Genomic DNA, 25,649 nt, shown 5'->3' with positions numbered 1-25,649 from the left:
GAATCCAAACCGATTACACGACATTTGAAAAATGGCAAAAAGGAGGGACAACTCATAAGGTGGGGTTGAGATGGGAAGTTGATGTCTGAGTGGATCGAGGTCACGATAGCTCAAGTTGTAGAGCAGCGGCGTATCTAGCCAAAGATCGTGGGTTCAAATCCCGCTCGTGCCATTAACTTTTTTTCTTCTCAACTAAAAACCTTAATTAATTGTAATAAATAAATAAACTTTAAAATCAAATTTTTAGCAACTGTTGAACTGCAAGAGACGGTTGGACCAAAGAAAGAAAAAAAGAAGTCGATTATTTTGAAGAAAAAAAATACTAACAATACACCAAATATAACTATTCTAGGTATAAGATATATACACAATTTATTTTAAAAAAATATATATTATTTAAATTTTTCTATACAGCTCAAAAAGCACCAAAAATTAGAAAATTAAAGCTGCCAGTTATCAAGTGTTCCTGCATATGCCCTCAGTGCGTAATGCATAGACATGAGGGTTGTGATGCCATGATAGAATGGGGCTTCGCATCCAATTTAATGGGGAAACCACTGGGCGAAAGACGAATTTTGGAGTTTCCCACTTGTACTTGTGAAAAATATGTGCAGCCTGGTAAAAATATTTTTGTTAAATAAATTAATAGCATTTATAATAAAATGTGTGTTACAGTTCAATCTGATGAAGTGGATACGACTCCCTTGAATGTCAGGAGAGCAAGAAATGCATTAAAGAGTAAACTCTTATTGACAAAACCTGAAATTTTCACATTATTCGTGTCCACCGTACGATTGTGTGAAGAACTTACAAGAAAGACATTTTTCGACATGTCAAAAATGAACCTTTCAACTTTGGAAGCTGTTTGTGAAAATTTGAATCGTCAAAGAATCGAGGTTGGTAAATTGCAATATTTAAATTTTTTAACTTCCCGACATAATAATTATGTTGTCTTACATGGCTAGCATATTTGTTCGTTTAAAATTAGGGTTTTTCAAATTAAATTCACCCTTTATAAATTAAATTTACTCTTATGCAAATCAAATTCACCATTTTGCAAATTTAAACCTCTCTTTCTCAAATTATTGTAGTTTCACTCTTTTTAAACTGAAATTTTCCTTCACTCTCTTGCAATCTAATTCACCCCTCACTCTTTTGCAAATTAAATTCACCCTTTTAAAAATTTACCCATTTGCAAATCAATTTCACCATTTTTTTAATCAGATTCACTCTTTTGCTAATCAAATTCACCCTTTCGCAAATAAAATTCTCCTTCACTTTTTGCAAATCAAGTTCACACTTTTGTAAATCAAATCCACCCTTTTACAAATCAAATTCACCCTGTTGCAAATAAAATTCATCTTCATTCTTTTGCGAATCAAATTCACACTTTCACAAATAAAATTCTCCTTTACTCTTTTGCAAATCAAATTCACACTTTTGTAAATTAAATCCACCCTTTTACAAATCAAATTCACCCTGTTGCAAATAAAATTCTCCTTCACTCTTTTGCAAATCAAATTCATACTATTGTAAATCAAATCCACCCTTTTACAAATCAGATTCACCCTGTTGCAAATAAAATTCATCTTCACTTTGCAAATGAATTTACCCTTTTGCGAATGAACTTCACTCTTTTGCCAGTTAAATTTATTCTTTCTACAATATAAATATATCATACAATATATATTTTAATATATGTATATTGTAATTATTTCTACATATAAATCACATGTAAAAAAATCAAATAATATTGATTTGTTAGTAAGAAATATAGTATGAATTATCAAGTAGAGATCTTTAAAAAAAAGTATTAATTAAAAAAATAAAATAAAAATAGTCACATTATAAACTCCTGACATGTTTTCTTTCTGTTTTCATTTATAGACCCAATATGTTCTCTACGGGAATAATAAGTTTATAGGGTTTAAACTTATTATTCCCCCCCCCCCGGTTTTTATCAAATAGTGCTCAACTTAGAAAAATAAAATTTAAAAATCATTAGTATAAGCTCTAATTTTAAATTGCAATAATAATTATAGTTTTTTAATTTATTAAAAAAAGTTTTTTTTTTATTTTATTTTCAAATACTAGCCTGAATTTTCACTTGCAGATTCATCAATCCAATCGATTTTATGAAAAATGGCAAAAATCGTTGGAAAATTGGTTCAGAAAAACTTGACTATGGAAACACGAGTTTTGATTATTTTTTATAGCTCGGTTATTTTCTTTTATAGTCTGGATCATATCTAGTAGATAGGATTTTGTTCCAGTACTTTAGTATCGTCTTTTCTTAAAATCTTTATTTTTATTTTTCGAATATCGATTACAGGGGAGACTTCCACCTACTCTTTTCAGTCTTATTATCTTGGTTTATTTGAAATTGACATACTTTTATCATTTCTATTTGATTATTCGTAATAGATTTCTTACTAATTAACATCATTTGTTGTTTTTTAGATATAATATGCATGTAGTTAGAAATACTTGATTTACAAAAGGGTTGAATTGATTTGCAAAAGGATGAATTTAATTTGAAATGCCTATAAATGAACAAAAATATTTTGTAGTGTTTATTAATTACATCAATAAAACCGTACAATTGGCATGAGCCTTATATCAATCTTACACTACATACTCTTTAACTTTTTGTTCAAAAACATTTTACATTTTACAGCTTGCTTGTTATATAAATGGGTTATTCAGGGACACAATCAAAATAAACTACTGTGTCAAATTTCAAAATGTAAAGAAAGGATACTACTGCCAAAAAGAATCCGATTGGGATGTTTACAATATTTCCAATACGCCTAAGTTCCTCAGGATGATAAGATACCTTATTGAGGTAATACTATATAACCATTCAAAAAATATAAATTAATTCCTGTTAAAACTTTTTTTTTTTTTTTAATGTAGACAAGTTTGAGGATATTGCTTTTGAGATCTCTCAGTGACCTGGAAAATTATATAGTTAAAAGTGGGCGATTGGCTATAGCAATGGGAAATGATTTTGAGTGGGTTTATGAAATAAGAAGCCGTATTTTTGATGAATCGAGGCACAATTATCCTTCACTATTTATACTTGACTTGAAGATTGGACCAGAAGGACCATTCTACTCAACCTCAATCGACACCCATATTGTAATATTGCTGTTTTCAATGTGTACCCCAATCAAAACTATATACATATATATATTTTTTTTTTTAAGGAAAAACTTCAATCATTGATAGATAAAGCTGCAATGGTATGCCACAATGTGCCATTGATTGACATGGATGTGAATGAGAAGTTGCACTACAAGACACCGATTTCATACAACTGTTATGGCATGGGTGAGCTGGAGGTTGTCCAGACTAAATTTCTAATCGAATATGTCATGAGGAAACTTGAGATTGTGCTCAACAGTTTTAGAAAGCGTTGGGGCGTTTATCAGGATTTCTTCTGCATGGATTTACACTCTCAAATCGAGTAAGTTTTTTTTTTTTTTTTGCATATTTTCCAATTAAATATTTAATTTTTCTTCAGGCAAATTATGGAAAAGTGCACCTACTCCCAAGAACTTGAATTTGAACTGTCTCGCCAATACACGTTACTCGATGAATATCAGTACATAATCCCAGAAGTAACAAACATAGGCCCATTTGCTATTGTGACAGCTAAAATCAAATATTATTTATTGGAAAAGCGGACTGAGCTGATAAATGGATTATTAAATGCTTATTCAGCCAAATTAAGAAAGAAGACTAAAGAGGTATGAATACAATTATATCCTAAGATTTCCTCCTGTGGTCTAGGAGATGATGAATTTAATAATAATAATAATATGCCTAACCTCGCTTAGTCTGTCAGATATGCTTTTTTTAGTCTTAAGCCATCTTTAGTGTGTATTTAAGCAGTTACTTATGTCCACAAAGTATTTATTTCTTGTAGGAATTTAACATTAAATGTCATTCCATACATGTTTAGCTGTCATAATTGACCATATTAATTATTCTTTTAATCTAAGGTCTTAGTTGAGTTGAAAAGAACAATTAATTGAATTAAATTTTATATTAATAGTTTCGCTTATGCTTTCTTACTTTCTATAGCCATCAGTGTTTGTATTTAAAAACTTTGTCTGAATAGACCCTGAAGGTGGCAGAATTCCAAAATGTTCCTGACAGACCAGGCAGGCAAATATGATCAATAAGGATCAAATGACAACAATTATATGTTAATTACGGCATTAAAATTATCCATTAATAGTTATAAAGTTATTTTATAAATTAAGTGAACAATGACAATTAATTAAGGTTTTTAGTTGAGATGAAAAAAAGTTAATGGCACGAGAGGGATTCGAACCCACGACCTTCGGCTAGATACGCCGCTGCTCNAGTGGTAGAGCAGCGGCGTATTTAGCTGAACGTAGTTGGTTCGAATCCCGCTCGTGACACTGACTTTTTTATCTCAACTTAAAACCTTAATTAATTGAATATTATTCTTTAAGTATTTTATGTTCTTATTTTTTAAAAAGTTTGAGATAAACTTGTATGCCTAAAAAAATAGCATAAAACTAAATGTTTGGGAGTAGAGTTTATGTATTTTACATATTTTATTGATGAAATGTTATTTGTCGATAGAGTTAGGGTTTTTTTATTTATTAAATAAGTGAATTGATTCATGAAAATTGTATTATTTCAGATCATAGCAAAGTATAATGAAACGTATCAAAAAGTACAGGAAAAGACCAGAAACATTGAACACCTTGTCAATCAAAGAGAATGGATGGAAACTATCCCTCGTTACTTTTCTGAAATAGAAGAAAGCATCTACAGACATTTGAAAGTACTCACACAATAAAGTTTAAAATATTGAAATCATGCTTTATTCAAATTTTTTCAAAGGAATATGACATATTCGACCGATTTCATCACAACCTGTTGGATGAGGATTTGAATATGAAATGGATGGTGATAGGGTGGCCTGAGAAAATTTTAGAAGCAATTCATGACCAGCAGGAGATATTTGACGATGACATCGCAGTGTTCCGTAAAATCCAGTCTGAAGATGAAGTTGCGATTCAGGAGAGAATTGAACATCTCTCAAAATCAATTGCTGCAGTGCAACTGCAAGATGAAAAAACCAAAGTACTAAAATTAACTCTTAAAATCTCATTTCTTCATAACGTCGAATTGTTTTTTAAGGTGCACGAGATCGCTCAAGAAGTGAGTAAAATCTGGAAACTTCTCAGAGACACTGTAGACTGGGGAAGAGTCTTGAATAACAGGCAGAGGCTGTTCGGTGATAAAGTCACGCCCTTCACTGAACTTACCACACTCACAAAAACTTTCACTCCATTCAAAAATCTGTGGGCTACAGCATCAGACTGGCTGCAGACGGCTGACATGTTCTTGGACAATCCGATAATGAACATTGATCCAAGCACGATTGAAGGAATTGTCAATGAACATGCAAAAACAATGACAAAATGCATAAAACTATTTTCTGAAATACCAGGTAATTTATATTTCTAGAGTTTTAAGATGAAACAGCATTCTGAATAATTATTGTTGTAGCTTGCTTGAAAATCGCAGAAACAATTAAAGAGTTAATTGAGGAGTTTAAGCCTCACATACCGATCATACAAGCTCTTTGTGCTAAAGGTATGAGAAAAAGACATTGGGAAGAATTTCAGACGATGACTGGGATCCCAATAAATTGGACACCTGCTTTGACGTATAAAGAATGCATAAATCTTGGTGTTCATGAATGCGGTGAAGCTCTTGTTGTGATATCAGACCAAGCGAAAAAAGAATACGTCATTGAAGTGGCCATCGATAAAATGGTCGCTGAATGGGAAAATTGCTTGGCTCAGTTTTCACCTTTCAAAAATTCTGATACGTACATATTCAAACTTAGCGATGAAGTATTCCAAATGTTGGAGGACCACATTGAAACCACCCAGTCATTGCAGTTCAGTCCTTCAAAAGGCCCATTTGAGGGAATATTAGAAGAATGGGCAAAAAAACTAACAATGACACAAAAAATCCTAGAAAAATGGGTTCTGTGTCAGCAGTAAGTATTTTAACACAAACCCTAAAATGCTTACCTTTTTTGTAGTGAGTCTTAGTTAAATTTATTATACTTTATTTTACACCCTTTCCAAAAGACTTTACAATTTTTCTGTGATAATGGAAACATTTTGGTTTTTGGAAGTTGCACATTTATCTCAGTAAATAACTTTTGCAGCCCTATAATAATAGGAACTATTATTTGTTCACTTTTTATATGGGGTTTTCTGACCAAAGAATATATATTTGTTTGTACAAACCCTGTATTAAATGTAAACATGTAAATTAATTGCAGAAGGGTTGTTGGGTGTTGTGGATACGAGGTCAGAACCTCTTTACAATATTTTTTTCCAAATACTCAAAAGTCAAAAGGCTTTTACCCAGATGCCAGAAATGCTTGAGTGGCAAATATGAATCAGATACTCTAAGGCCCGATTCCCTCGGAGGTAATTTGTATGAGAGACTCTTATGCAATACTGGTATGAGATACAAAAAATATCCAGGCGACTCTCCTGGAGACTAGATTCAGTCGCCTCTCCTCCATTTCCTTTAAGCTGTAGCTCTTTGGCATTTAATAAGACAAAAAAACAAATAAAAGAGTGATGTGGGTTCACCCACATTTTGCCACACATTTTCTTTTTTAACTTTATCTGCATAATTGTGGTCATTATTGTTCCAAATCGTAGATATGTTTGAACTAATGAAATTCGTTTGTCATTATCAAAAATATCACTTTTATCCATTTTTTTAAAGTTTCAATATGGTATGAACTATATGAATGACATATATATATTATACAGGGTGGGCGACCAAGAACCGAGGGGTTAACTGCCTGGGTAGACTCGTACCCCATCCCTAAAAGGTCCGGGACTTGGTTGGCTCACGTGTCCTGCATAAACCTCTTGGACTTGTTCACAAACACCAAGATTTTGGACCATTTTATCTCGGGGAGTGATTTGGTGATGTCCTCTCCTTCAAAGATTTCAAATCTAGACCTAGCATAGTAGGTCACTGCGAGGTAGTGCCTTGCCGTTTCTTCTTTTATTTCGCAAAAACGGCAAAAGGGATCTGATAGGATACCCATTACGAAGAGGTGTCTTCTCAGTGGGCAGTGGCCCTGTCAGAATACCTATCAGCCTCCTAATTCCCTTCCTTGAGATAGAGAATAGCCATTTCGATTCTGCTGGTTTGATCGGCTTAACAAACTCTTTCGATTGCCTGTGTCCGGGGGATAAATTCCACTCCCTAAGGAATTGTTTCATGCCCCAGTTATTGATACTCTCTTTCGCTGTGCTCATAGAGTGAGGTAATACCAGTTGTGGCCCGACAAATGCAGTATTAGAACCTTCTTTGGCTAGGCCATCCGCCTTTTCATTGCCATGGTGTCCTTTATGTGCTGGTATCCAAATAAGGGTCACCTTATTCTCAAACCTGAAAGAGATCCTATTGATAAGATCTATAGTTTCCTCCACCAGTCGTGAGGTTGACAAATCTTTTTGTAATGCCCTAAGACTAGCCTGACTGTCAGAAAAGATTTTAATATTTTTTAATATATGAATGACATGCTCGAGATATTGGTCATGTGCCAGCCTCTCCGTCTAAATGACATATCTGTCACTACATAACATCAGACTCCTCGATACCGATCTCTCACTGAATACCTCTATATGAACCGAGCCTAACCATTCGGCCAGTGTGATTCTCAAGTAATCCTGTATAATGCATTGATTTTTATACTGGGTGTCTGTTTTGCTGATATCGGACACAGCTAATAACAAAATTTCAGAGGATTAGTTACAAATGAGATTTTTTTTGCAATAGAATATAACTAAATATAACTTTAGCTTATAACTAATAATATAACTGTTTCTAGGAACTTCATGTATTTGTATCCAATTTTCACAAGTGTCGACATCTCGACTCAATTAGTACACGAAAGCAAAAAATTTGCCAATGTTTTAAGAATGTGGCGTAAGCTCATGACGGATTTTCGAGCCAACCCGCAAGTCATGAATGCGTGCTGTGACCATAAAGTGCATGATTTAATTGGCAATTGCATCAGAGCAATGAATCTAATTTTGAGTGGTTTGAACCAATACTTGCACATAAAGAGGAATGGCTTCCCCAGGTTTTATTTCCTCAGCGACGAGGAACTTGTCGAGATTCTATCAAAGTGTAGTGATCCTCTAGCAGTACAGCCGCATCTCAAGAAATGCTTTGAAAATATATATTCTCTCAGTTTTGACAGTAAAAACAACATCACCGCAATGTTTTCAGGAGAGGACGAGGAAGTAAAACTGAAATATGAGCTCAAACCTACTGGATCTGTCGACAACTGGCTCAGCGATGTAAATCCTTCTGATCCCAACTTTAAAAATTAGTTTTATTAACAAACACATTTCTTTTAGGTGGAGAGACTAATGAGGGAAACAATTCAAACAAGAATTATTGGTGCACTTAATGCCTTTACACAAAAGAAAGTCAAAAGCGATAGAAACTCGTGGGTTTTAAATTGGCCAGGGCAGGTGATAATTGTTTCTTCGCAAATAATTTGGACAAACAATGTGGAAATCTGCATAACAAAAGGAAATCTACATTCATACTATGTTACACAGCTTGGATATGTACATATATGTGATTGCTAAATTGAAGCAGTGTTAAATACTTACACATTTATATTTTCAGCTGGATAATCTAAGATCTCTTATAAGAGGTGAACTCACAAAATTGCAAAGACTGAGTGTTTCAGCTCTTATTGTTATTGACGTTCATGCTCGAGATGTAACAGAAATGTTGCTTAAGAAGATCATATTGGATGTGCATGAATTCGATTGGTCTAAGCAGCTAAGGTACTGTAAATAAAGATTTTCTCAAATTCCAATGTTCATGTGATTTTCCTGATGATAGGTTCTACTTCATACAAAATACTGTAGCGCTCAGAGCAATAAATGCAGAATTTCCATATGGATATGAATACTTGGGTAATACAGGCAGACTAGTCATAACACCTTTAACAGACAGGTGTTACTTAACACTTATTGGTGCACTTCACCTGAAATTCGGTGGGGCACCTGCTGGCCCTGCTGGCACCGGAAAAACTGAAACAACAAAAGATTTAGCCAAAGCTTTTGCCGTCCAGTGTGTCGTTTTCAACTGCTCAGATCAGCTGAATTTCATGGCAATGGGGAAATTCTTCAAAGGCCTTGCAACGTACTGTTTCTATAATGGAATAAATTGAACTAAGAATTATTGTTTTTATTTTTTCAGGTGTGGTGCTTGGGCATGTTTCGATGAATTTAATAGAATCGATATTGAAGTGCTTTCTGTTGTGGCGCAGCAAATCACAACTATTCAAAGAGCCCAAATGGCCAGACAAGAAACTTTCATTTTTGAAGGTGAAGAAATCAGCTTGAAGCCTTCATGTGCTGTTTTTGTCACGATGAATCCCGGATATGCAGGAAGAACAGAACTGCCTGATAATTTGAAAGCATTGTTTAGACCAGTAGCAATGATGGTGCCTGATTATACTTTGATTGCGGAAATTTCCCTATTCTCTTTTGGGTTCACAGAAGCAAGGTTGCTTGCAGCAAAGATAACTTCAACTTTCAAACTTAGCTCTGAACAGCTTAGCACTCAGGTATACGCCACATTTGATATATTACTATTCCAGTGCAAACCTTTTTATCTTATCCGAATTTAAAATTATAGGATCATTATGATTTTGGAATGAGAGCCGTTAAAACTGTAATAGCTGTGGCTGGAAATTTGAAAAAAGAGGATCCTCAATTCAATGAGACTCTTATCGTTCTGAGGGCACTGAAGGATGTGAACATACCGAAGTTCTTGTCCGATGATTTAAAACTTTTCACGAACATTTTATCGGACCTGTTCCCCAATGTTGTTGATCCTCCGATAGACTATGGGGTATTCCAGAAAACAATCGAACACATACTGGATTCTATGATACTTTACAAGAGCCCACGTAATTAATTTAAATTTTACCTATGCCACGACTAGTCAAAATATGATCATTGTGATCTTAGAAACTTAACACTTAGGAAGCATAGTGCAAAGCATTTAGTTTATTAAATGCTTTGGCCACAATGAAAATATCATGATATGAAAATATTATGACTGTATTAGTTATTGTAACCAGAAAAAATATAATTTTACATTACATTTAATTAAGGTTTTTTGTTGAGATAAAAAAGTCAATGGCACGAGCGGGATTCAAACCCACGACATCTCAACTAAAAACCTTAATTAATTGTCATGTATTTTGGTTGTTATTAATTGGTCAAGCGGACCATGAAATTAGTGAATTTAATTATTAAAAATGAAGTATACTTCACTAAAGCTCTCCGTGGCCATCATTTGTCGTCGAGAATCCATTCCGATTACACGACATTTGAAAAATGGCAAAAAGGAGGGAAAATTAAAAAGGTGTGGTTGAGATGGGAAGTTGATGTCCGAGTAGATCGAGGTCACGATAGCTCAAGTGGTAGAGCAGCGGCGTATCAAGCCGAAGATCATGGGTTCGAATCCCGCTCTTGACACTGGCTTATTTATCTCAACTAAAAACCTTAATTAATTGTAATTTTTTCCTATAACCTACACTTTAAAATATTGTAATAATTGATATGTTACCTAGTCATAAGTGTCTATTCAACATGTAAAATATTTGTTCATTGTGCTTCTTTTTCCTAAATAACGTTATAATAAATAACGTTTTTAAAAAATAAGAATATAAAGTACTTAAAGAATAATATTCAATTAATTAAGGTTTTAAGTTGAGATATATTGACCTTCGGCCGAACGTCGTGGGTTCGAATCCCGCTCGTGCCATTGATTTTTTTATCTCAACTGAAAACCTTAATTAATTGTAAGATATTAATTGGTCAAGCGGACCATGAAACTAGTGAATTTAATAAGTTTAAAAAGAAGTATACTTCACTAAAGCTCTCCGTGGCCATTTCATTTGTCGCCGAGAATCAAATTGATTACACGACATTTGAAAAATGGCAAAAAGGAGGAAAATTCAAAAGGTGTGGTTGAGATGGGAAGTTGGTGTCCGAGTGGATCGAGGTCACGATAACTCATGTGGTAGAGCAGCGGCGTATCAAGCCGAAGATCGTGGGTTCGAATCCCACTCGTGCCATTGAAGTTTTTATCTCAACTAAAAACCTTAATTAATTGTAATATATTAATTGGTCAAGCAGACCACGAAATTAGTGAATTTTACATTACCTGGGAATTTAAGATTTTGTACTTTGTTACACATTTTTATAATCTAATTATTATAATTTATACACAATGTTAAACAATATGACATTAAATACTTGTTTTTACAGAATATATTATAAAAGTTATTCAACTTTATGACACAACTGTGGTGAGGCATGGGTTAATGCTAGTTGGCCCTGCTGGAACTGGAAAGACCAGGGTATGTTCTTCATCAATATTGCTACTTTATTTTTATTAATATTTAAATCTAATTTGCAGTGCTACAGAGTTTTACAATCAGTCATGGGAAAATTAAAAGGTACGAATTCTCATTCCGGTGGGACATTCCAAAATGTAGAAGTGTCCATTATAAATCCAAAAGCGATTAACATGGGTCAGATATACGGCGAGTATGACCTGCAGAACCATGAATGGTCCGATGGCGTTCTAGCAAAGTTCATGCGAGAAGGTGCAGCAGCTGCAGATGAAATAAAGCGTTGGTATATGTTTGACGGACCTGTCGACGCAGTATGGATTGAAAATATGAACACATTGCTTGATGACAACAAGAAACTTTGTCTGACAAGTGGTGAAATCATTAAAATGACCGATAAGATGACCATGATGTTCGAAGTGTCCGATCTCTCGGTAGCTTCTCCAGCCACTGTATCTAGGTGCGGCATGGTCTACTTGGAACCGTCGATGATCACGTTAGACATGCTTATAAATTGCTGGTCAAAATCTATTCCCAAAGATGCTTCTCATATTTCTATTTCGTTGGACTTAGCTATTAGGCGTTATATGCTACCGGCTATAAGCTTTCTTCGATCCAATTTACATGAAATCGTTAAATCAACAGATTGTGGGTTGATGTCCTCAGCATTAAAACTAATTGGGTACTTTTTAAGGCCCTTTGCACCAGAACAGGGAAAAATGCCACCAGCAGATAAAGTTCAAGTTCATTTAAGTAAGTACTGTGTAGTTGTTAACTCCTTACGGATATTTATTGTTCATTTTATTTTCAGAGAAATTAGCAACTATGTGGGTAATATGGTCCACAATTTGGTCTATTGGAGCAACATGTAATCTAAACGAAAGGGAAAAGTTTTCTGTACTTATGAACAAACTGATTCATAAAAATGATAAAGAATTAAAATTTCCTAAATTCTTTGTTTATGACTATTGGTAAGTAAAATAAAATTTATAAGTTATTCCAACAAAATTTCAAATACAATTAACCAAATTATTTATTCTAGGATACATGATGGAGGATTTTCAATGTTGACAGATTCTGGAGATTTAGAGAAACCAAGATGGATGCATTGGCTGGCTAATGTACCATTATATGAAATCCCACCAGCCTCTCGTTTTATAGGTACTACCGAACTTTCCTTTAAAATTAAAACAAAAATTTACTAACAAATTATTTAAAGATATTGAGGTTCCAACTATCGACAGCATTAGAAATGCTACAGTTTTGGGAAAACTAATTGAGAATAATCAACACGTGCTTGTTATTGGTCCAACTGGATCAGGAAAAACTATTACGATACTTTCAAAAATTAACAGAAACATGCCTGAACAGTTTGTCAGTGATTTTATGACATTTACGGCTAAAACATCATTAAATCAAACTAGGGTAATAATTTACCGATAATAAAATAATGTGTAACTCATGAAAGTTTTTTATTCAAGGATACGATTGAATCCAAATTGGAAAAAAGGAAAAAATTAGTCTTAGGACCGCCAGTCGGCAAGAAAGGGATTTTGTTTATTGATGACTTTAATATGCCAGCTATTGAAAAATTTGGCGCCCAACCACCTCTTGAATTAATAAGGCAATACATGGACTTTGGGGGTTGGTATGACACCAAGATTGTCGGCGCTTTTAAACATGTGGATGACATGTGCCTTATTGGAGCGATGGGACCACCAGGCGGTGGAAGGAACAAAATCAGCGAACGGCTGGTTAGACATTTCCATCTCCTTGCCTACCCAGAATTCAGCCATAACTGCCGAGTAAGTATGATAAATGTGCTCAAAATTAATGCACTTCTAACTTATCAATTTTCAAGAAAATCATATTTGGGACAATACTGAATTATTGGATGGCAAATATGCGTGGATTTTTAAAAGTCGGCGAAAAGATTTTGGATATGACTTTAAAGCTCTACAATGTCATTGAGAAAGAGCTGCTTCCCACTCCAAAGAAAACGCACTATACCTATAACCTAAGAGATTTAAGCAGAGTTTTCCAGGGAATTTTACTTGCAAATTCTGATGATATAAAAGTAACAATATATATTTAATATTTTGAAACATTATGAAATATAAACGATACTAATAAAAAATGTATTCTTAGACTATTGAAGAATTGCTGGTACTTTGGATTCATGAGTGCACTAGAGTTTTTTCAGATAGATTAATCAATAATGAAGATAAACAATGGTTTAAAAAGAAAATTAGACATGAAATAGACGAAGCTTTCCAAATGGATTACAATTTTCTAACCACTCACGATCCCATCTTATTTGGAGATTTCATGAGCTTTTTAGACACAAGCAATTATGTTCAAATAACAGATTTTGAGAAGGTATTTGAAAAATATAAATTTCACAACCAGTAAATATTAAATGATTTGCTTTTTAGCTTTCGTCAGTCATGAATTCGTATTTACAATCATACAATAAGACATCCACAGCACCAATGTCACTAGTGTTATTTATGGATGCAATTGAACATGTGTGTCGCATTGTCAGAATAATCAAACAACCTCAGACAAACGGCCTACTCTTAGGAATCGGAGGATCAGGTATTGTAAATTGATATTTCCCGTGTGGCAAAAAAGTTGATTTTGAATATTTACAGGCCGACGGAGCTTAACGAAACTCTCAGCCTTCATGACTGACCACACATGCGTGACTGTTGAACCAACCAGAAGTTACGGAGTCGCAGAGTGGAGAGATGACTTGAAGAAAATGATGTACTATTCTGGCGTCAACAACAGGGAGACTGTGTTTTTGTTTTCAGACTCACAGGTGATTTTTGACTGTGTCCTATTAAGATTTGATTTTTTAGCCGTCCCATACAGTTACAGTTTGTAAATCCATATAGGGCACTAGACAAGCTGTGTAAACTATTTTGTTGTTATGAACTGTTAGTCTTGAATGTAAATCTAACAGTTTTACCTTTAGTTCAATTCTGCCACTTCGAGCCCACATCAGATATGTGGATTTCATATAAACTTTTTGCCTATATTCAGTCCTAAGTATCTGATGCAATATGCCGCAGGAAGTGTAATTTGATTCAGTTTAAACGAGGGAATAATTGGGATTTGTTTTCATTTATTTTTATTCTCCATTTACCGAACCATGGTTCTTGATGGTAGTCTTGGAAAGATTATACTGCTAGGATAGGTTTGCTTCATCAACAAAAGTAAGGTTAAGGTGTTGAAGTGTTGAGGGAAGAATCATGTATATGCTGAAAAGTAATGTGCCAAGGATGCTCCCTCGAGAAACATCAGAGAGGAATGGTTTGAAGACATTGAAGTTCTGTAAGTAACATGGAAGAAATTATCATAGAGGCAGAAATTTAGGATGAGATAGTATGTACTCGAAAAGAAATGGTTTTAAAAAAGTAGTAAACCCTGTGAGATGTCTAGAAAGACTCCAGGGCAGAATAGCCTACGCTCCAGGGATGTGATGATGTCTACAACTCGATGAATTTAGTGGATTTTGGACAGATAATTTCAGAAACCAAATTGGTCAGGAGTAATGTTGGTTGTGAATAGGATTTCATGCAGGTGGAATAGGAGTAGCTTCCAAAACACTTTCCCAAAGATAAATAAGGATAGCACTAGGAAACATCAGTTGGTTTGTTCGGCTTGTGGATTATGCAGATGGAAGAGAATTTCCATACAGTAGGGGAGTGTGTGATAGTAGTAATTAGTACACTTGTCTTGCTGGAAAGCGGAAGTAGAATTTTGGAAGTTATTCCAAAAACAGGATTCTTCTGGGAAGGTTGAGGATGAACGTTTTTATTTAACCAAACATGAAGGATTTCGATGATAAGAGCAAAGAGGGAGGGATGTCAAATGGTACCAGTACGTGGTTAGTGTGTTGTGGATTATGTTTGTTGGGCTGTGAAATGAATATAGTTACTATGTGTCTGGTGAATAGATGAAAAATATTGCTATCAGTTTTGGCCCAGGTGTTTAAGAGAATTGGAGGTGTTCTGTTTTTGATTATCGATGTTTAACATAAAATAATTTATGCCTTTTTTTATACTATGGCATGTTTGGTGACGACAAAATAATTATTTTATCAGATTTTTTTTTAAATTAATTTATTTATTTTTGTAGATTATACATGAATCATTCTTGGAAGATATCAATAGTATGCTGAACACTGGCGATGTACCAAATATTTATCTCCCAGAGGATCTAGACAAGATTTATGCAGCAATGAGAAATGTAGTCATCGATTCAGGGCTGGCAGTGACGAAGGCGAATCTGTTCAGCCACTATTTGAAAAGTGCAAGAACCAATCTTCATATAATATTCACTATGAGGTTACTTATATAATTACACTTGTATTCCACAGCATATTATTTTTTGATTTATTTTTTCCAGTCCAATTGGGGAAAATTTTAGATCCAGGCTGAGGCAGTTCCCCGCACTAATTAACTGCTGCACAATCGACTGGTTTAACTTGTGGCCTGATACAGCTCTGGAGGTAAATTTTCTCTTCTATCATACATGCAATTCAATTTAATCTTATTTTTAATTTATAGACTGTAGCCGCACAGTATGTAAAGACGTGTGGTTATTTTACAAACGAATCGAATGAACTTATTGATGGAGTTGTGCACTCTTGCAAATTTATCCATTTAAGTGTAGTCAAGATGGCTGATCTGTTTTTTGAGGTAAAAACCTATGCCAAAAACGTTCATGCTTCCAAGTTTTCAAATTTTTGTATAAAACTTACTTTTAGGAATATGGCCGTCGCACATACATCTCACCTACAAAATATCTTATTCTTTTACACACGTATGTCAATTTGATGTTTAAAACTAGAAACAGTGATGAAGAACTCTTAGGACGCTATCATACTGGTATTTTTTGAAAAAATTTATTTTTTAACAAAAGGAAAGAGCTTATGTCAAATTTTTTGATCAGGTCTTGAAAAACTATTAATTAGTGCTGAAGAAGTAAATGAATTGAGAGAGGCCATAAAAGACATGCAACCTGTACTGAAAGAGTCTAGAAGAAGAGCAATGGAAGTCGCAGAAAAAATTGATAATGACAGAGTAAGATTTCTAATTAATTTTATTTGGAAAGAGAAAATTATACACAATTTTAATTAAATAGATGGAAGCTGAAAAGACAAAAGTAATTGTAGCAGAAGAAGAAGCTAAGGCTCAAGTAGCACAAGAGGAGACAACACAATATGCAGCAGAAACAGAAAAAGATTTGGAGAAAGCAATGCCGACTCTGAGAAAAGCTGAAGCAGCCTTAATGTCTATAAATAAGAAAGACATAACTGAGGTCAAGGCGATGAAAAGACCACCTGCTCCAGTTGTGCTCGTCATGGAAGTTTTGTGCCTTATTAAGAACATACCTCCAAATAAAGTAAGCAATGTAGCTTTCTATTAAAAAGATTTCCTGTCATATAGTATAACATCCAACTACCCATTGGGTGTCCAAACCATTTTACAATACTTCTTTCATATGAATCTCAATTAAAAAGCCATTGACAATGCCAGGATTCAAACCCAGAACTGCTAACATGGCAAATTCAAGTCACAAGCCCTATCCACCCTATCACTGCAATCCCCTAGAATATTTTAATCACAGATATATTTTTACAGATTCCTGGGAAACTACCTGGTGAAAGGGTATGGGATTATTGGGAGCCTGCAAGAAATATGCTCAGTGATCCTGGACTTTTCCTCAAGTCTTTGCTTGAATTTGACAGGGATTCTATGACTGAAGAAACTATTAAAAAGATTGAGCCTTATATTAAAAATCCTAAATTCACGGCAAAAAATATCAAAGCGGTAAGCTTTTAAATTTATTGATGTTTTGATATAGTGGAAAGGCGTATTAAAATATTTTTGTCCAGGCATCCATTGCTTGCAAGTCATTATTCACATGGATAAGTGCGATCTACGATTACTATTTTATTAACAAGACAGTTGCGCCTAAACGTGCTGCTTACAACGAGGCAAAGAATAAACTTGAAGAATGTCAAAGAGCACTTGAAAGATCAAGATTCAGAATGAAAAAAGTTATGGACGGACTTGTTGAGCTGGAAGCAAGGCTTGCCAAAACACAAGCACGGGTACAGACTCTCGAAGAGAACGAACAAAACGGTATCATGAAGCTAGAGCTAGCAGAGGAGCTTCTCGTCAGCTTGGACGATGAAAAGAAAAGATGGATCGAAAATGCATCACAGATAACAAGCTCCGCACTTACTCAAATAGGAAATTTACTAATTTGTGCTGCCACAGTCGCATATTTCGGACCATTCAGTGACGATTATAGAAGAGCATTGCAGATAGAATGGACACGAACATTGACAGCTTTAAAAGTCCCTAATGACTCTGATCTTGAGCCTGTTCACATACTAAGCAATCCTCTTGAAATAAGAAGATGGCAGTTGTCAGGTTTGCCTAAAGATTTTTCATCCACTGAAAATGCAATTCTAAGTAGTTCTTCTTTACGCTTTCCACTTTTTATTGATCCAACTGGGCAAGCAAATAAATGGATAAAAGGAACAGTAAGTTTTAAAATTAGCGTTATCATTCACATGCTAACCTTTTTTTTTATTTAAAGCTCAGAGAAACGAGGTTAATAGTTCAAAAATTTGGAACAAAAGAATTAATGAGAGAACTGGAGGGTGCGATATCTTTTGGAAGGACAATTCTAATTGAAAACATTGGGCTTGATATCGACCCAATACTGGATCCTATCCTTAACAAACAAATTTTCCCATATCGTGGCAATGATTGTGTCAAATTTGGTGAAAATATTATCCCGTTTAATGACAGGTTTATGATTTATTTCACTACAAGACTGAGGAACCCGACATACTCGCCTGAAATCTGCTCCAAAGTTAACATCATAAATTTCACACTGTCCATAGGGTAAAAAATTTACGACAAACAAAAATAACAAAAATTTTAAATAATGTGTGTTTCAGAGGATTGGAGGACCAGCTTCTCAGTTTGGTGGTTTCGTGCAAGAGGCCTGATCTTGAAGAACAAAAGAGTCGCCTGGTCGAATCGACAGCAGAAATGAAAATTGAGATAAAGAACCTTGAAGACAAGATTTTAAATCTGATCAGTTCCGCCACTGGTTCCCCTCTCGATGATCTCAACTTAATTGAAGCATTAAAACAGTCAAAGGAAAAAAGTGAAAACATAAGGGTATAGAAGAACAGATTTTTTTTCTATTGAACAGAAAAAGTATGGAAGAAATAGTGGTGAAAGTTTCTCGGTTTGATTCAGTGAAATTTGTGACTGTGTTTAGTGAACATTCATTTCTTAAACATGAACATTTAAGTGTGTAATTTTTTGCCATACAGATGTCAAAATCATATAAAAAACTCTGATATAGGTTTAAACAATATCTTTGGGAAGTGGTCGAACTTTTAAAAATCCACACATATCTGCTATCCATTAATCAATATTGTTCCAAATATAATTCAGTTGAATTCTGGGTATGCCAGGAGGTGGATTTCTGACAGTCATAGAAAAGATAAAAGATGAATGATGGAGTGAATGCGGTGTTCAATCCTTTTTTTTTAAAAAAGATAGTTCCTACTCACAGTAAGTTTTTTTCCAACAAATCCGGATTTCAAGCACTTAGCTCATCATCAGGTTGAAGGATTTCTACAACCACGTACAAAAAGTCACTTTTGCAATTCATGTCGAGAGACATGGTTGTAGAAATCTTTCAACCTGATGATGAGCTCAAAATCCGGATCGTTGGAAAACAACTTATTGTGAGTAGGAACTATCTTTTTTAAAAAAGGATTCTGATCAGTCTTTCACTGATTTTCCTTCCACCGCATGGTGGTCCCACCGTTCCAGTAATGCACATGTCCTCCACATACTTAAATGTGCCAGCAATCTTTGTGTCATACCAACCTCCAAAGTCCATGTATTGCCTTCTTGATTCAAGAGGTTGGTTCAGCGCCAAATTTTTCATCAGCTGGCATTTTTTTTTTTTTTTTTTTTTTTGGGGGGGGGTTTTACACTGGCATATTACCCATGAAGTTTTCTATTTTCATTTTACTGTCGAGCGTGATCGGCCAACCAGGGCCAGGTCCCCGCCGCGCGCCCACACCACTCATTCAGCTCCATCATCTTCTCATCTTCTAAATTTTCATGGTTGAAGATAATCAAAAAGAAACCTTTATCGACTTTAGAAATCCATAGATTATGTTGAAAGCTGATGGATTGTTGCTTATTAGGACAGATTCTAAGTTTATTGGTTTGGAAATTTTTGGGACTTTGCTCAGATTTTTTAGCAGTTTGTCTCTTTCATTTTCATATTCTGGACATTCAAAAATTATGTGGGAAGGATTTGAAGGGCAATCACAAGTGGGACAGTTCGGAGACGATGCCAAACCGATTCTCTTCTTGTAGCTACCCCATAGGCCATGATTTGTCTTCAGTCTAGAAATAGTAGAATAGAACTCCTTTGACATTCCTTCTGGGCTATCACCTTCCGAAAACCATGGTTGTTTCTTGAGCTCAGGAAACAGTGACCTGTAATAATTGCCAACTTTGATGCGTTGTATTTTTCTTGCCACAGATTTCTACAAAACTTTTCCAAAAAGTTTTTCCCGTCATCTTTAGGAATTTTAATGTCAAGGGTTGGACCTGATGTTGCAGCCTCCTTTGCAAGTGCGTCAACCATTTCATATTGCCACAAGCCTGCATGCCCTTTCACCCAACACAATGCAACCCTTTTTCCCATGATTTTTGTCTCAAGCATTTTCCTATAGATTTGGGCAAAAATATAGTTTCTGCATTTATATTCTGGGGTAATGTTATTTATCCTTTCTACAATGCTTCAACAGTCTGTGAGGATACAAAATTAAGAATCGCCCAATTTTCGTATGTAATCGAGAGCGCTATCTATCGCAATTAGTTCTGCTGTATAAACAGACATTGAAGTTGGAAGCGAATGTTGTTCCTTGTATTGATATTAAATTATTATTGGCTGGCATATTAAAGTCACCAATAAACAAAATCCCTTTCTTGCCGATTGGCAGTCCCAACACTAACTTTTCTTTTTTTTTCCATTTAGTCATATTCTTTAATCCAAATAACTCATACTGATCATTTTATGTTTTGAAAAGCTGTTTACAAATATTTCTGTCAAGATTAAGAAGTGGTGTTACTTGCTTGTTTTTACTTTAGCCAATACTGTGGCATTTCTAGCAATAATTACTATGACCTCAACATTGTGAAACTTTAATGTGTATTATTTTTATAATATTTACAAGAATACCATGAAGCAAAACTGAATTTTGTTGTGAATAATGATGTAAAGTTTTTTGTGCTGTAAATGTGATAATTGTCTCAATGGACATTATATGAAAGGAAGATTTGTAAGCTGAATCTCATCTGCAATATCTTTAGACATTTGAAATATCCAACTAAAAACTGAGCCCAACAAACATAAATAATTGTTACCATACTACTTTTGAAAAATTGATTTTTAGGAAAAAGTTGATGTTGCTTCAAAAACTGCAAAATCAATTGATGAAACCAGAATCGGTTATGCTCCAGTTGCTAGGAGAGCGCAGATTCTTTATTTCTGTCTCGCTGACATGGCTAAAGTGGATCCAATGTACCAATACAGTTTAGATTGGTTCACGAACATATTTACTCTCAGCCTGACACAAACAGAAAAATCGAGTAAGAAATGTTTAAAAAAATTTAATTACAGTGACTACTACTTTACTAATTTTTACAGCAAACTCTGAGGAGAGAAATATAAGTGTAAACAACCACTTTACTTATTCCTTATTCATGAATGTCAGCAGAAGCTTGTTTGAGAAAAATCGTTTGCAATTTACGTTTTTGATTTGCATAAGGATAATGATTGAAAAGAAGCAGATTACCAAAGAAGAATTTGAATTTTTCTTGACTGGTGGCAAACCGAAAAAGGTTAGCAGGTTGTTAAAAACTGTTGAGCTATTTTTGTAAATTATTCAATTCTTGTTGTAGACAATACCAGCTCCTTCAGGGTTTCCTGAACAAAGATGGATGGAAATTCTCGGCTTGGAGACTTTACCACAGTTTGAAGTCCTTATTAACACTATTGTGGCAAACAGTGATGAATGGAAATTCTTGATTGACGATCCTAATCCTTACAAGTATGTTGAAAAAGAAAATTTTGTAATGCGATGACTTATTTAACTTTTTTTCAGGCAACACTTCCCTATGAGCTTTCATCTCAAGCTGTCTGTCTTTCAAAGGCTTATGCTGATACGTTTTGCCAGGCCCGATAAGCTCATCGACAGTATCCAGGATTACATATCAAGCCATATCGGCACAAAATACATAGAGCCTTTACCCAAAAATGTAGCAAGTCTTTATACAGACTCTACACCTCTCACGCCTCTTCTATTTGTCCTTTCCCCTGGTACCGATCCGGCTGCAGATTTTCTAAGCTTTGCTGAAAAGGTATTTCAGCTTTTTTATATTGAATGAATTGTTAAATTACATATATGGATTTTGTTTAAAGCAAAGTATGGTGAAGAAAGTTATGGCAATATCCCTAGGCCAGGGTCAAGGACCAATAGCAGAAGAAATGTTCAATAAGGCAGTGCAAATTGGAGGTTGGATATTTTTCCAGGTAATTATAATAAAACTAATATATTTATTATTGATTTTATTCTATTATTAAATGTGTTTAATTTACTTTTTAGAATTGCCATTTGGCACCGAGCTGGATGCCAAGACTAGAGCAGCTCATTGAAGGGTTACCATTTGATTTTGTTCATAAGGATTTCAGGATCTGGCTAACTTCTACACCATCTGAATACTTCCCGAGTTCAATTTTAGAAAATGGCAACAAAATGACCATAGAGCCACCAAGAGGTGTTAAGGTAGAAAACAAAATTTGATAATTTAAAAAAAAAATCTAATAAAATGTTGTTTAAGGCAAACCTGCTCCGTGCTTATACTGGACATGTAATGGAATACCAAGACTTCATCAATTCAGAAGAACCTAAAGCACCTATTTTCAAAGGCTTATTATTTGCACTGTGTCTCTTTCATGCTATTGTTCTTGAGCGGAGAAAATTTGGTCCTTTAGGTTTCAACATCCCGTACGAATTTACTGATGGTGACCTTAGAATCTCCATCAACCAGCTTCATATGTTTGTAATGGAATATGAAAGCATACCGTACAAAGTAAGCACATTATTTTCCAGTATTTTTTTAAAATATTATTTTACAACCATTTTTCTTGACTGTTAGGTCTTATCCCACACCGCGGGTGATATTAACTATGGAGGGAGAGTAACTGATGATTGGGACAGAAGGTGCATTAGATGTCTCCTTTCTGAATTTTACAACCCTAAAACACAGACTGAAAACTACATGTTTGATTTGTTTGCCTACTACTACCAAGTAAGTATTTTTCTCATTTTACCAATAATACCATCCCATTCCTCAGGATCATTTTTAGTGATTTAATGTGTAACGTACTCCCAAAATTTCTTCAGAAAGTGTAATCTTTTATACTTGAAATGTTTCAACTTACAATGAATATACATAACAATTACTTTTCTGTAGCGTTTCTTTCTTTTGTTTCATAACGTTTGAGAGTTAAAGTCATAAATACAAATACAAACCGTTTCATCAATTCAACTAACACGTTTTGTTTTTTCAGCTTCCTTTCAATTCTCAATTGAGCAATTATATGGCTTACATTAAGGAATTGCCTATAAATGATGAAACGACACTTTTTGGTTTGCATTCCAATGCAAATATTTCCTATTCACAAGGAGAAGCCAGCGAGGCGATTAAAATGCTCTTGTCATTGCAACCACAAAAGACTGGAAAGGCAGCCGCCACCCAAGATGCCAAAGTGGCTGTTATTGCCAAAGAAACCCTGTTAACAGTGCCAGGTCCATTTATGGACCTTGACAAAATCCAGGAGAAGTATCCAGTCATGTACGAAGAGTCGCTGAATACAGTCCTTTACCAGGAAATCCTCAGATACAACCGGCTCCTGTTTGTCATACAGGAATCCTGCCATGACTTGCTCAAAGCACTCGATGGTGTTGTTGTCATGTCTGAACATTTGGAAAAGATGTCGCAAAGTCTGTATCTGAACCAAGTGCCTGAAATGTGGGCAATAAAATGTTACCCATCATTAATGCCATTAGGTATGATTATAATTTCATAACTGGGGTATTTTAAGTTTTAAGTTTATAAAGTACATATAATTCAGTGGTATAATATCTAAAGAAATTCATTAATTAAACATACGTATAGTAATGAGATTGTCACTGCTTTGTAATTCCTATGAAACTGGCCTATCTTGTCTTCACAGACTTCCTCGGCATGGTTAGAATCTATGACAACAGTTCATTGTGCTCTAGATGGATAGATACTTTGAACTGGAACATCATGGCAAAAATGTAGTGTCTTTCTAGGTCCCTAGACATAGGTCTGAAGGGTAACAAAATGACAGACGTAGCAACTAAGGCCAGGATGTTCTAAGCTCTAAACCTGACCACTGCGATCTGGCCTGCAGACTAAAAATGCTATAAAAAATATAACAGGTTGGATTGGCAGAGAAGCTCAACATCAAGAACGCAGTCAATGCTTAATCATCCTAACCCCACTAAGAATAAGCCATACAAGGTTGACAAACTGGCACTTACCTCCAGGCCTAAACCCATTATGTCCAGCATGTAGAGAAAGGTTGCTGAATATATTGTTCATAATTGAAGGGTGTCATTCCTTGTCTCCATAATAGCCACCTGATAATATGAGAATTACGCTTCAGCAAGCAAGTTTTTAGGTTCCCTTTTGGGTATATTGAAAGTGAATGTATTTACTAGGGTGAGTGTGAAGTGCAACAGAGCCAATGGTGGAATATTGAATACTCCACTGCCCTAACCATAATTGGGTGAATGGTCTGTAAATACAAAGGAATGTATTTAGACATGAGTGTGAGTTTGCTTAGATTTATAAACTGATTTGTTGGGGCTGGGTCGAAATGACAGCCAGTGTCAGTCCTTGCATTTTAAATTTGGTGGTGGAACAGATAAGACCCTGAGGTTTGACCCCAGACTGCCAACACCTGAAAGTGGATATTTCTCTCAGCCTACAAGTAATTTGTTGTAAATTACACATAGTGGGAATCACCAGCATGCTATGAGTAGTCTTAGGTTCAATTGTCTGTACTACATGTGTAGAATTGAGCATATAATTATAAAGCAGTAATTAATTATCATTATCACTTAAACTGAGTATATAAATAGCAGTGTGGCAGTTATTGTAAATAACAAATTCATAGTGAGCTTACATTCCATCAAACACTGAAGCAAGAAATAGTTAGCTGAATGTTATGTCCAATTTTTTGTGCATCTATTTTATTGCGGTCTTTAATGGTATTTATTTAATATGTAAAAATATCTAACATATTTTACAGCTGCTTGGTGCAAAGATTTGAAAAAGAGAATTCGATTTTTGAAAAAATGGATTGATTCTGGTCGCCCAGCCAATTTTTGGATATCTGGTTTCTTCTTCCCACAGGCCTTCTTAACCGCTATACTCCAGAATTATGCCAGGACTCATATAGTTTCAGTTGATGCAATATCATACCTTTTTATCGTATGTTTTTGTTTTATTGTTTATATACAATTTTGAGCATTCGTCTCAACATTTTTTTTTTTTAAGTTTTTGGATGAACTGCCTCGTGAAAGGAAGGCTGATGGTTGTGTTATCTACGGCCTGTTTCTTGAAGGGGCCAGATGGATTCAGGAAAAATACAAGCTGTCGGAGTCCATGAGAAAGATTTTGTTCACAGGTAAGCGCCAATTATTAAAATTTTATTTCAATGTTTTCAGTGTAATTCGAATTTGTACAATTTTTAGAAATGAGCCCAATATGGTTGAGACCCAATGAAAACGTGATAAAAGATGTCGTACAAGTATACAACTGCCCTGTGTACAAAACTCTCAAACGAGTCGGGACATTATCGACGACAGGCCATTCGACCAACTACGTCCTTACAATAGATTTGCCCACAAAGAAGACAAATGCCCACTGGGTACTGAGAGGTGTTGCCCTTTTCTGTGCTCTTGACTACTGCTAAAAATGCAAAAAAAAACCAA

General features: G+C 34.8%; 1 protein-coding gene across 2 annotated transcripts; it reads left to right on the top strand.

The window, feature by feature from the left end:
* The first annotated feature begins 245 nt into the window (after positions 1–245).
* Positions 246–25,645, top strand: LOC106661085 (dynein heavy chain 1, axonemal-like). 2 transcript variants are annotated; one of them, XM_014384235.1, is made up of 49 exons: positions 246–352; positions 415–618; positions 676–896; positions 2,678–2,845; positions 2,917–3,141; positions 3,210–3,469; positions 3,527–3,752; positions 4,682–4,825; positions 4,885–5,127; positions 5,185–5,497; positions 5,557–6,055; positions 7,925–8,399; positions 8,460–8,675; positions 8,737–8,900; positions 8,959–9,261; positions 9,319–9,688; positions 9,760–10,033; positions 11,403–11,494; positions 11,554–12,241; positions 12,300–12,459; positions 12,531–12,649; positions 12,708–12,913; positions 12,970–13,293; positions 13,350–13,565; positions 13,637–13,867; positions 13,924–14,086; positions 14,143–14,312; positions 15,635–15,843; positions 15,905–16,007; positions 16,066–16,197; positions 16,266–16,386; positions 16,451–16,581; positions 16,643–16,903; positions 17,143–17,331; positions 17,397–18,053; positions 18,110–18,420; positions 18,477–18,702; positions 21,012–21,207; positions 21,266–21,459; positions 21,520–21,668; positions 21,723–21,978; positions 22,040–22,150; positions 22,224–22,403; positions 22,459–22,710; positions 22,777–22,929; positions 23,192–23,690; positions 24,965–25,146; positions 25,213–25,342; positions 25,410–25,645. In XM_014384235.1, exons 2-49 carry the CDS (start codon positions 489–491, stop codon positions 25,628–25,630), a joined length of 11,463 nt encoding a protein of 3,820 aa, XP_014239721.1. In that variant the 5' UTR covers positions 246–352; positions 415–488; the 3' UTR covers positions 25,631–25,645. The 2 variants fall into 2 exon arrangements, with proteins under 2 accessions (XP_014239721.1, XP_014239722.1); XM_014384236.1 differs by lacking the exons at positions 246–352; positions 415–618; positions 676–896; positions 2,678–2,845; positions 2,917–3,141 and having other exon boundaries at positions 3,303–3,333; positions 3,407–3,469.
* The last annotated feature ends 4 nt before the right edge of the window (positions 25,646–25,649 follow it).

The sequence above is a fragment of the Cimex lectularius genome, unplaced genomic scaffold (assembly GCF_000648675.2).
Source record: "Cimex lectularius strain Harlan isolate CLEC.00 unplaced genomic scaffold, Clec_2.1 scaffold39, whole genome shotgun sequence".
Taxonomy (NCBI): Eukaryota; Metazoa; Arthropoda; class Insecta; order Hemiptera; family Cimicidae; genus Cimex; species Cimex lectularius.
The sequence above is the reverse complement of the archived record's forward strand: the minus strand, read 5'-3'. Positions and strand labels throughout refer to the sequence as shown.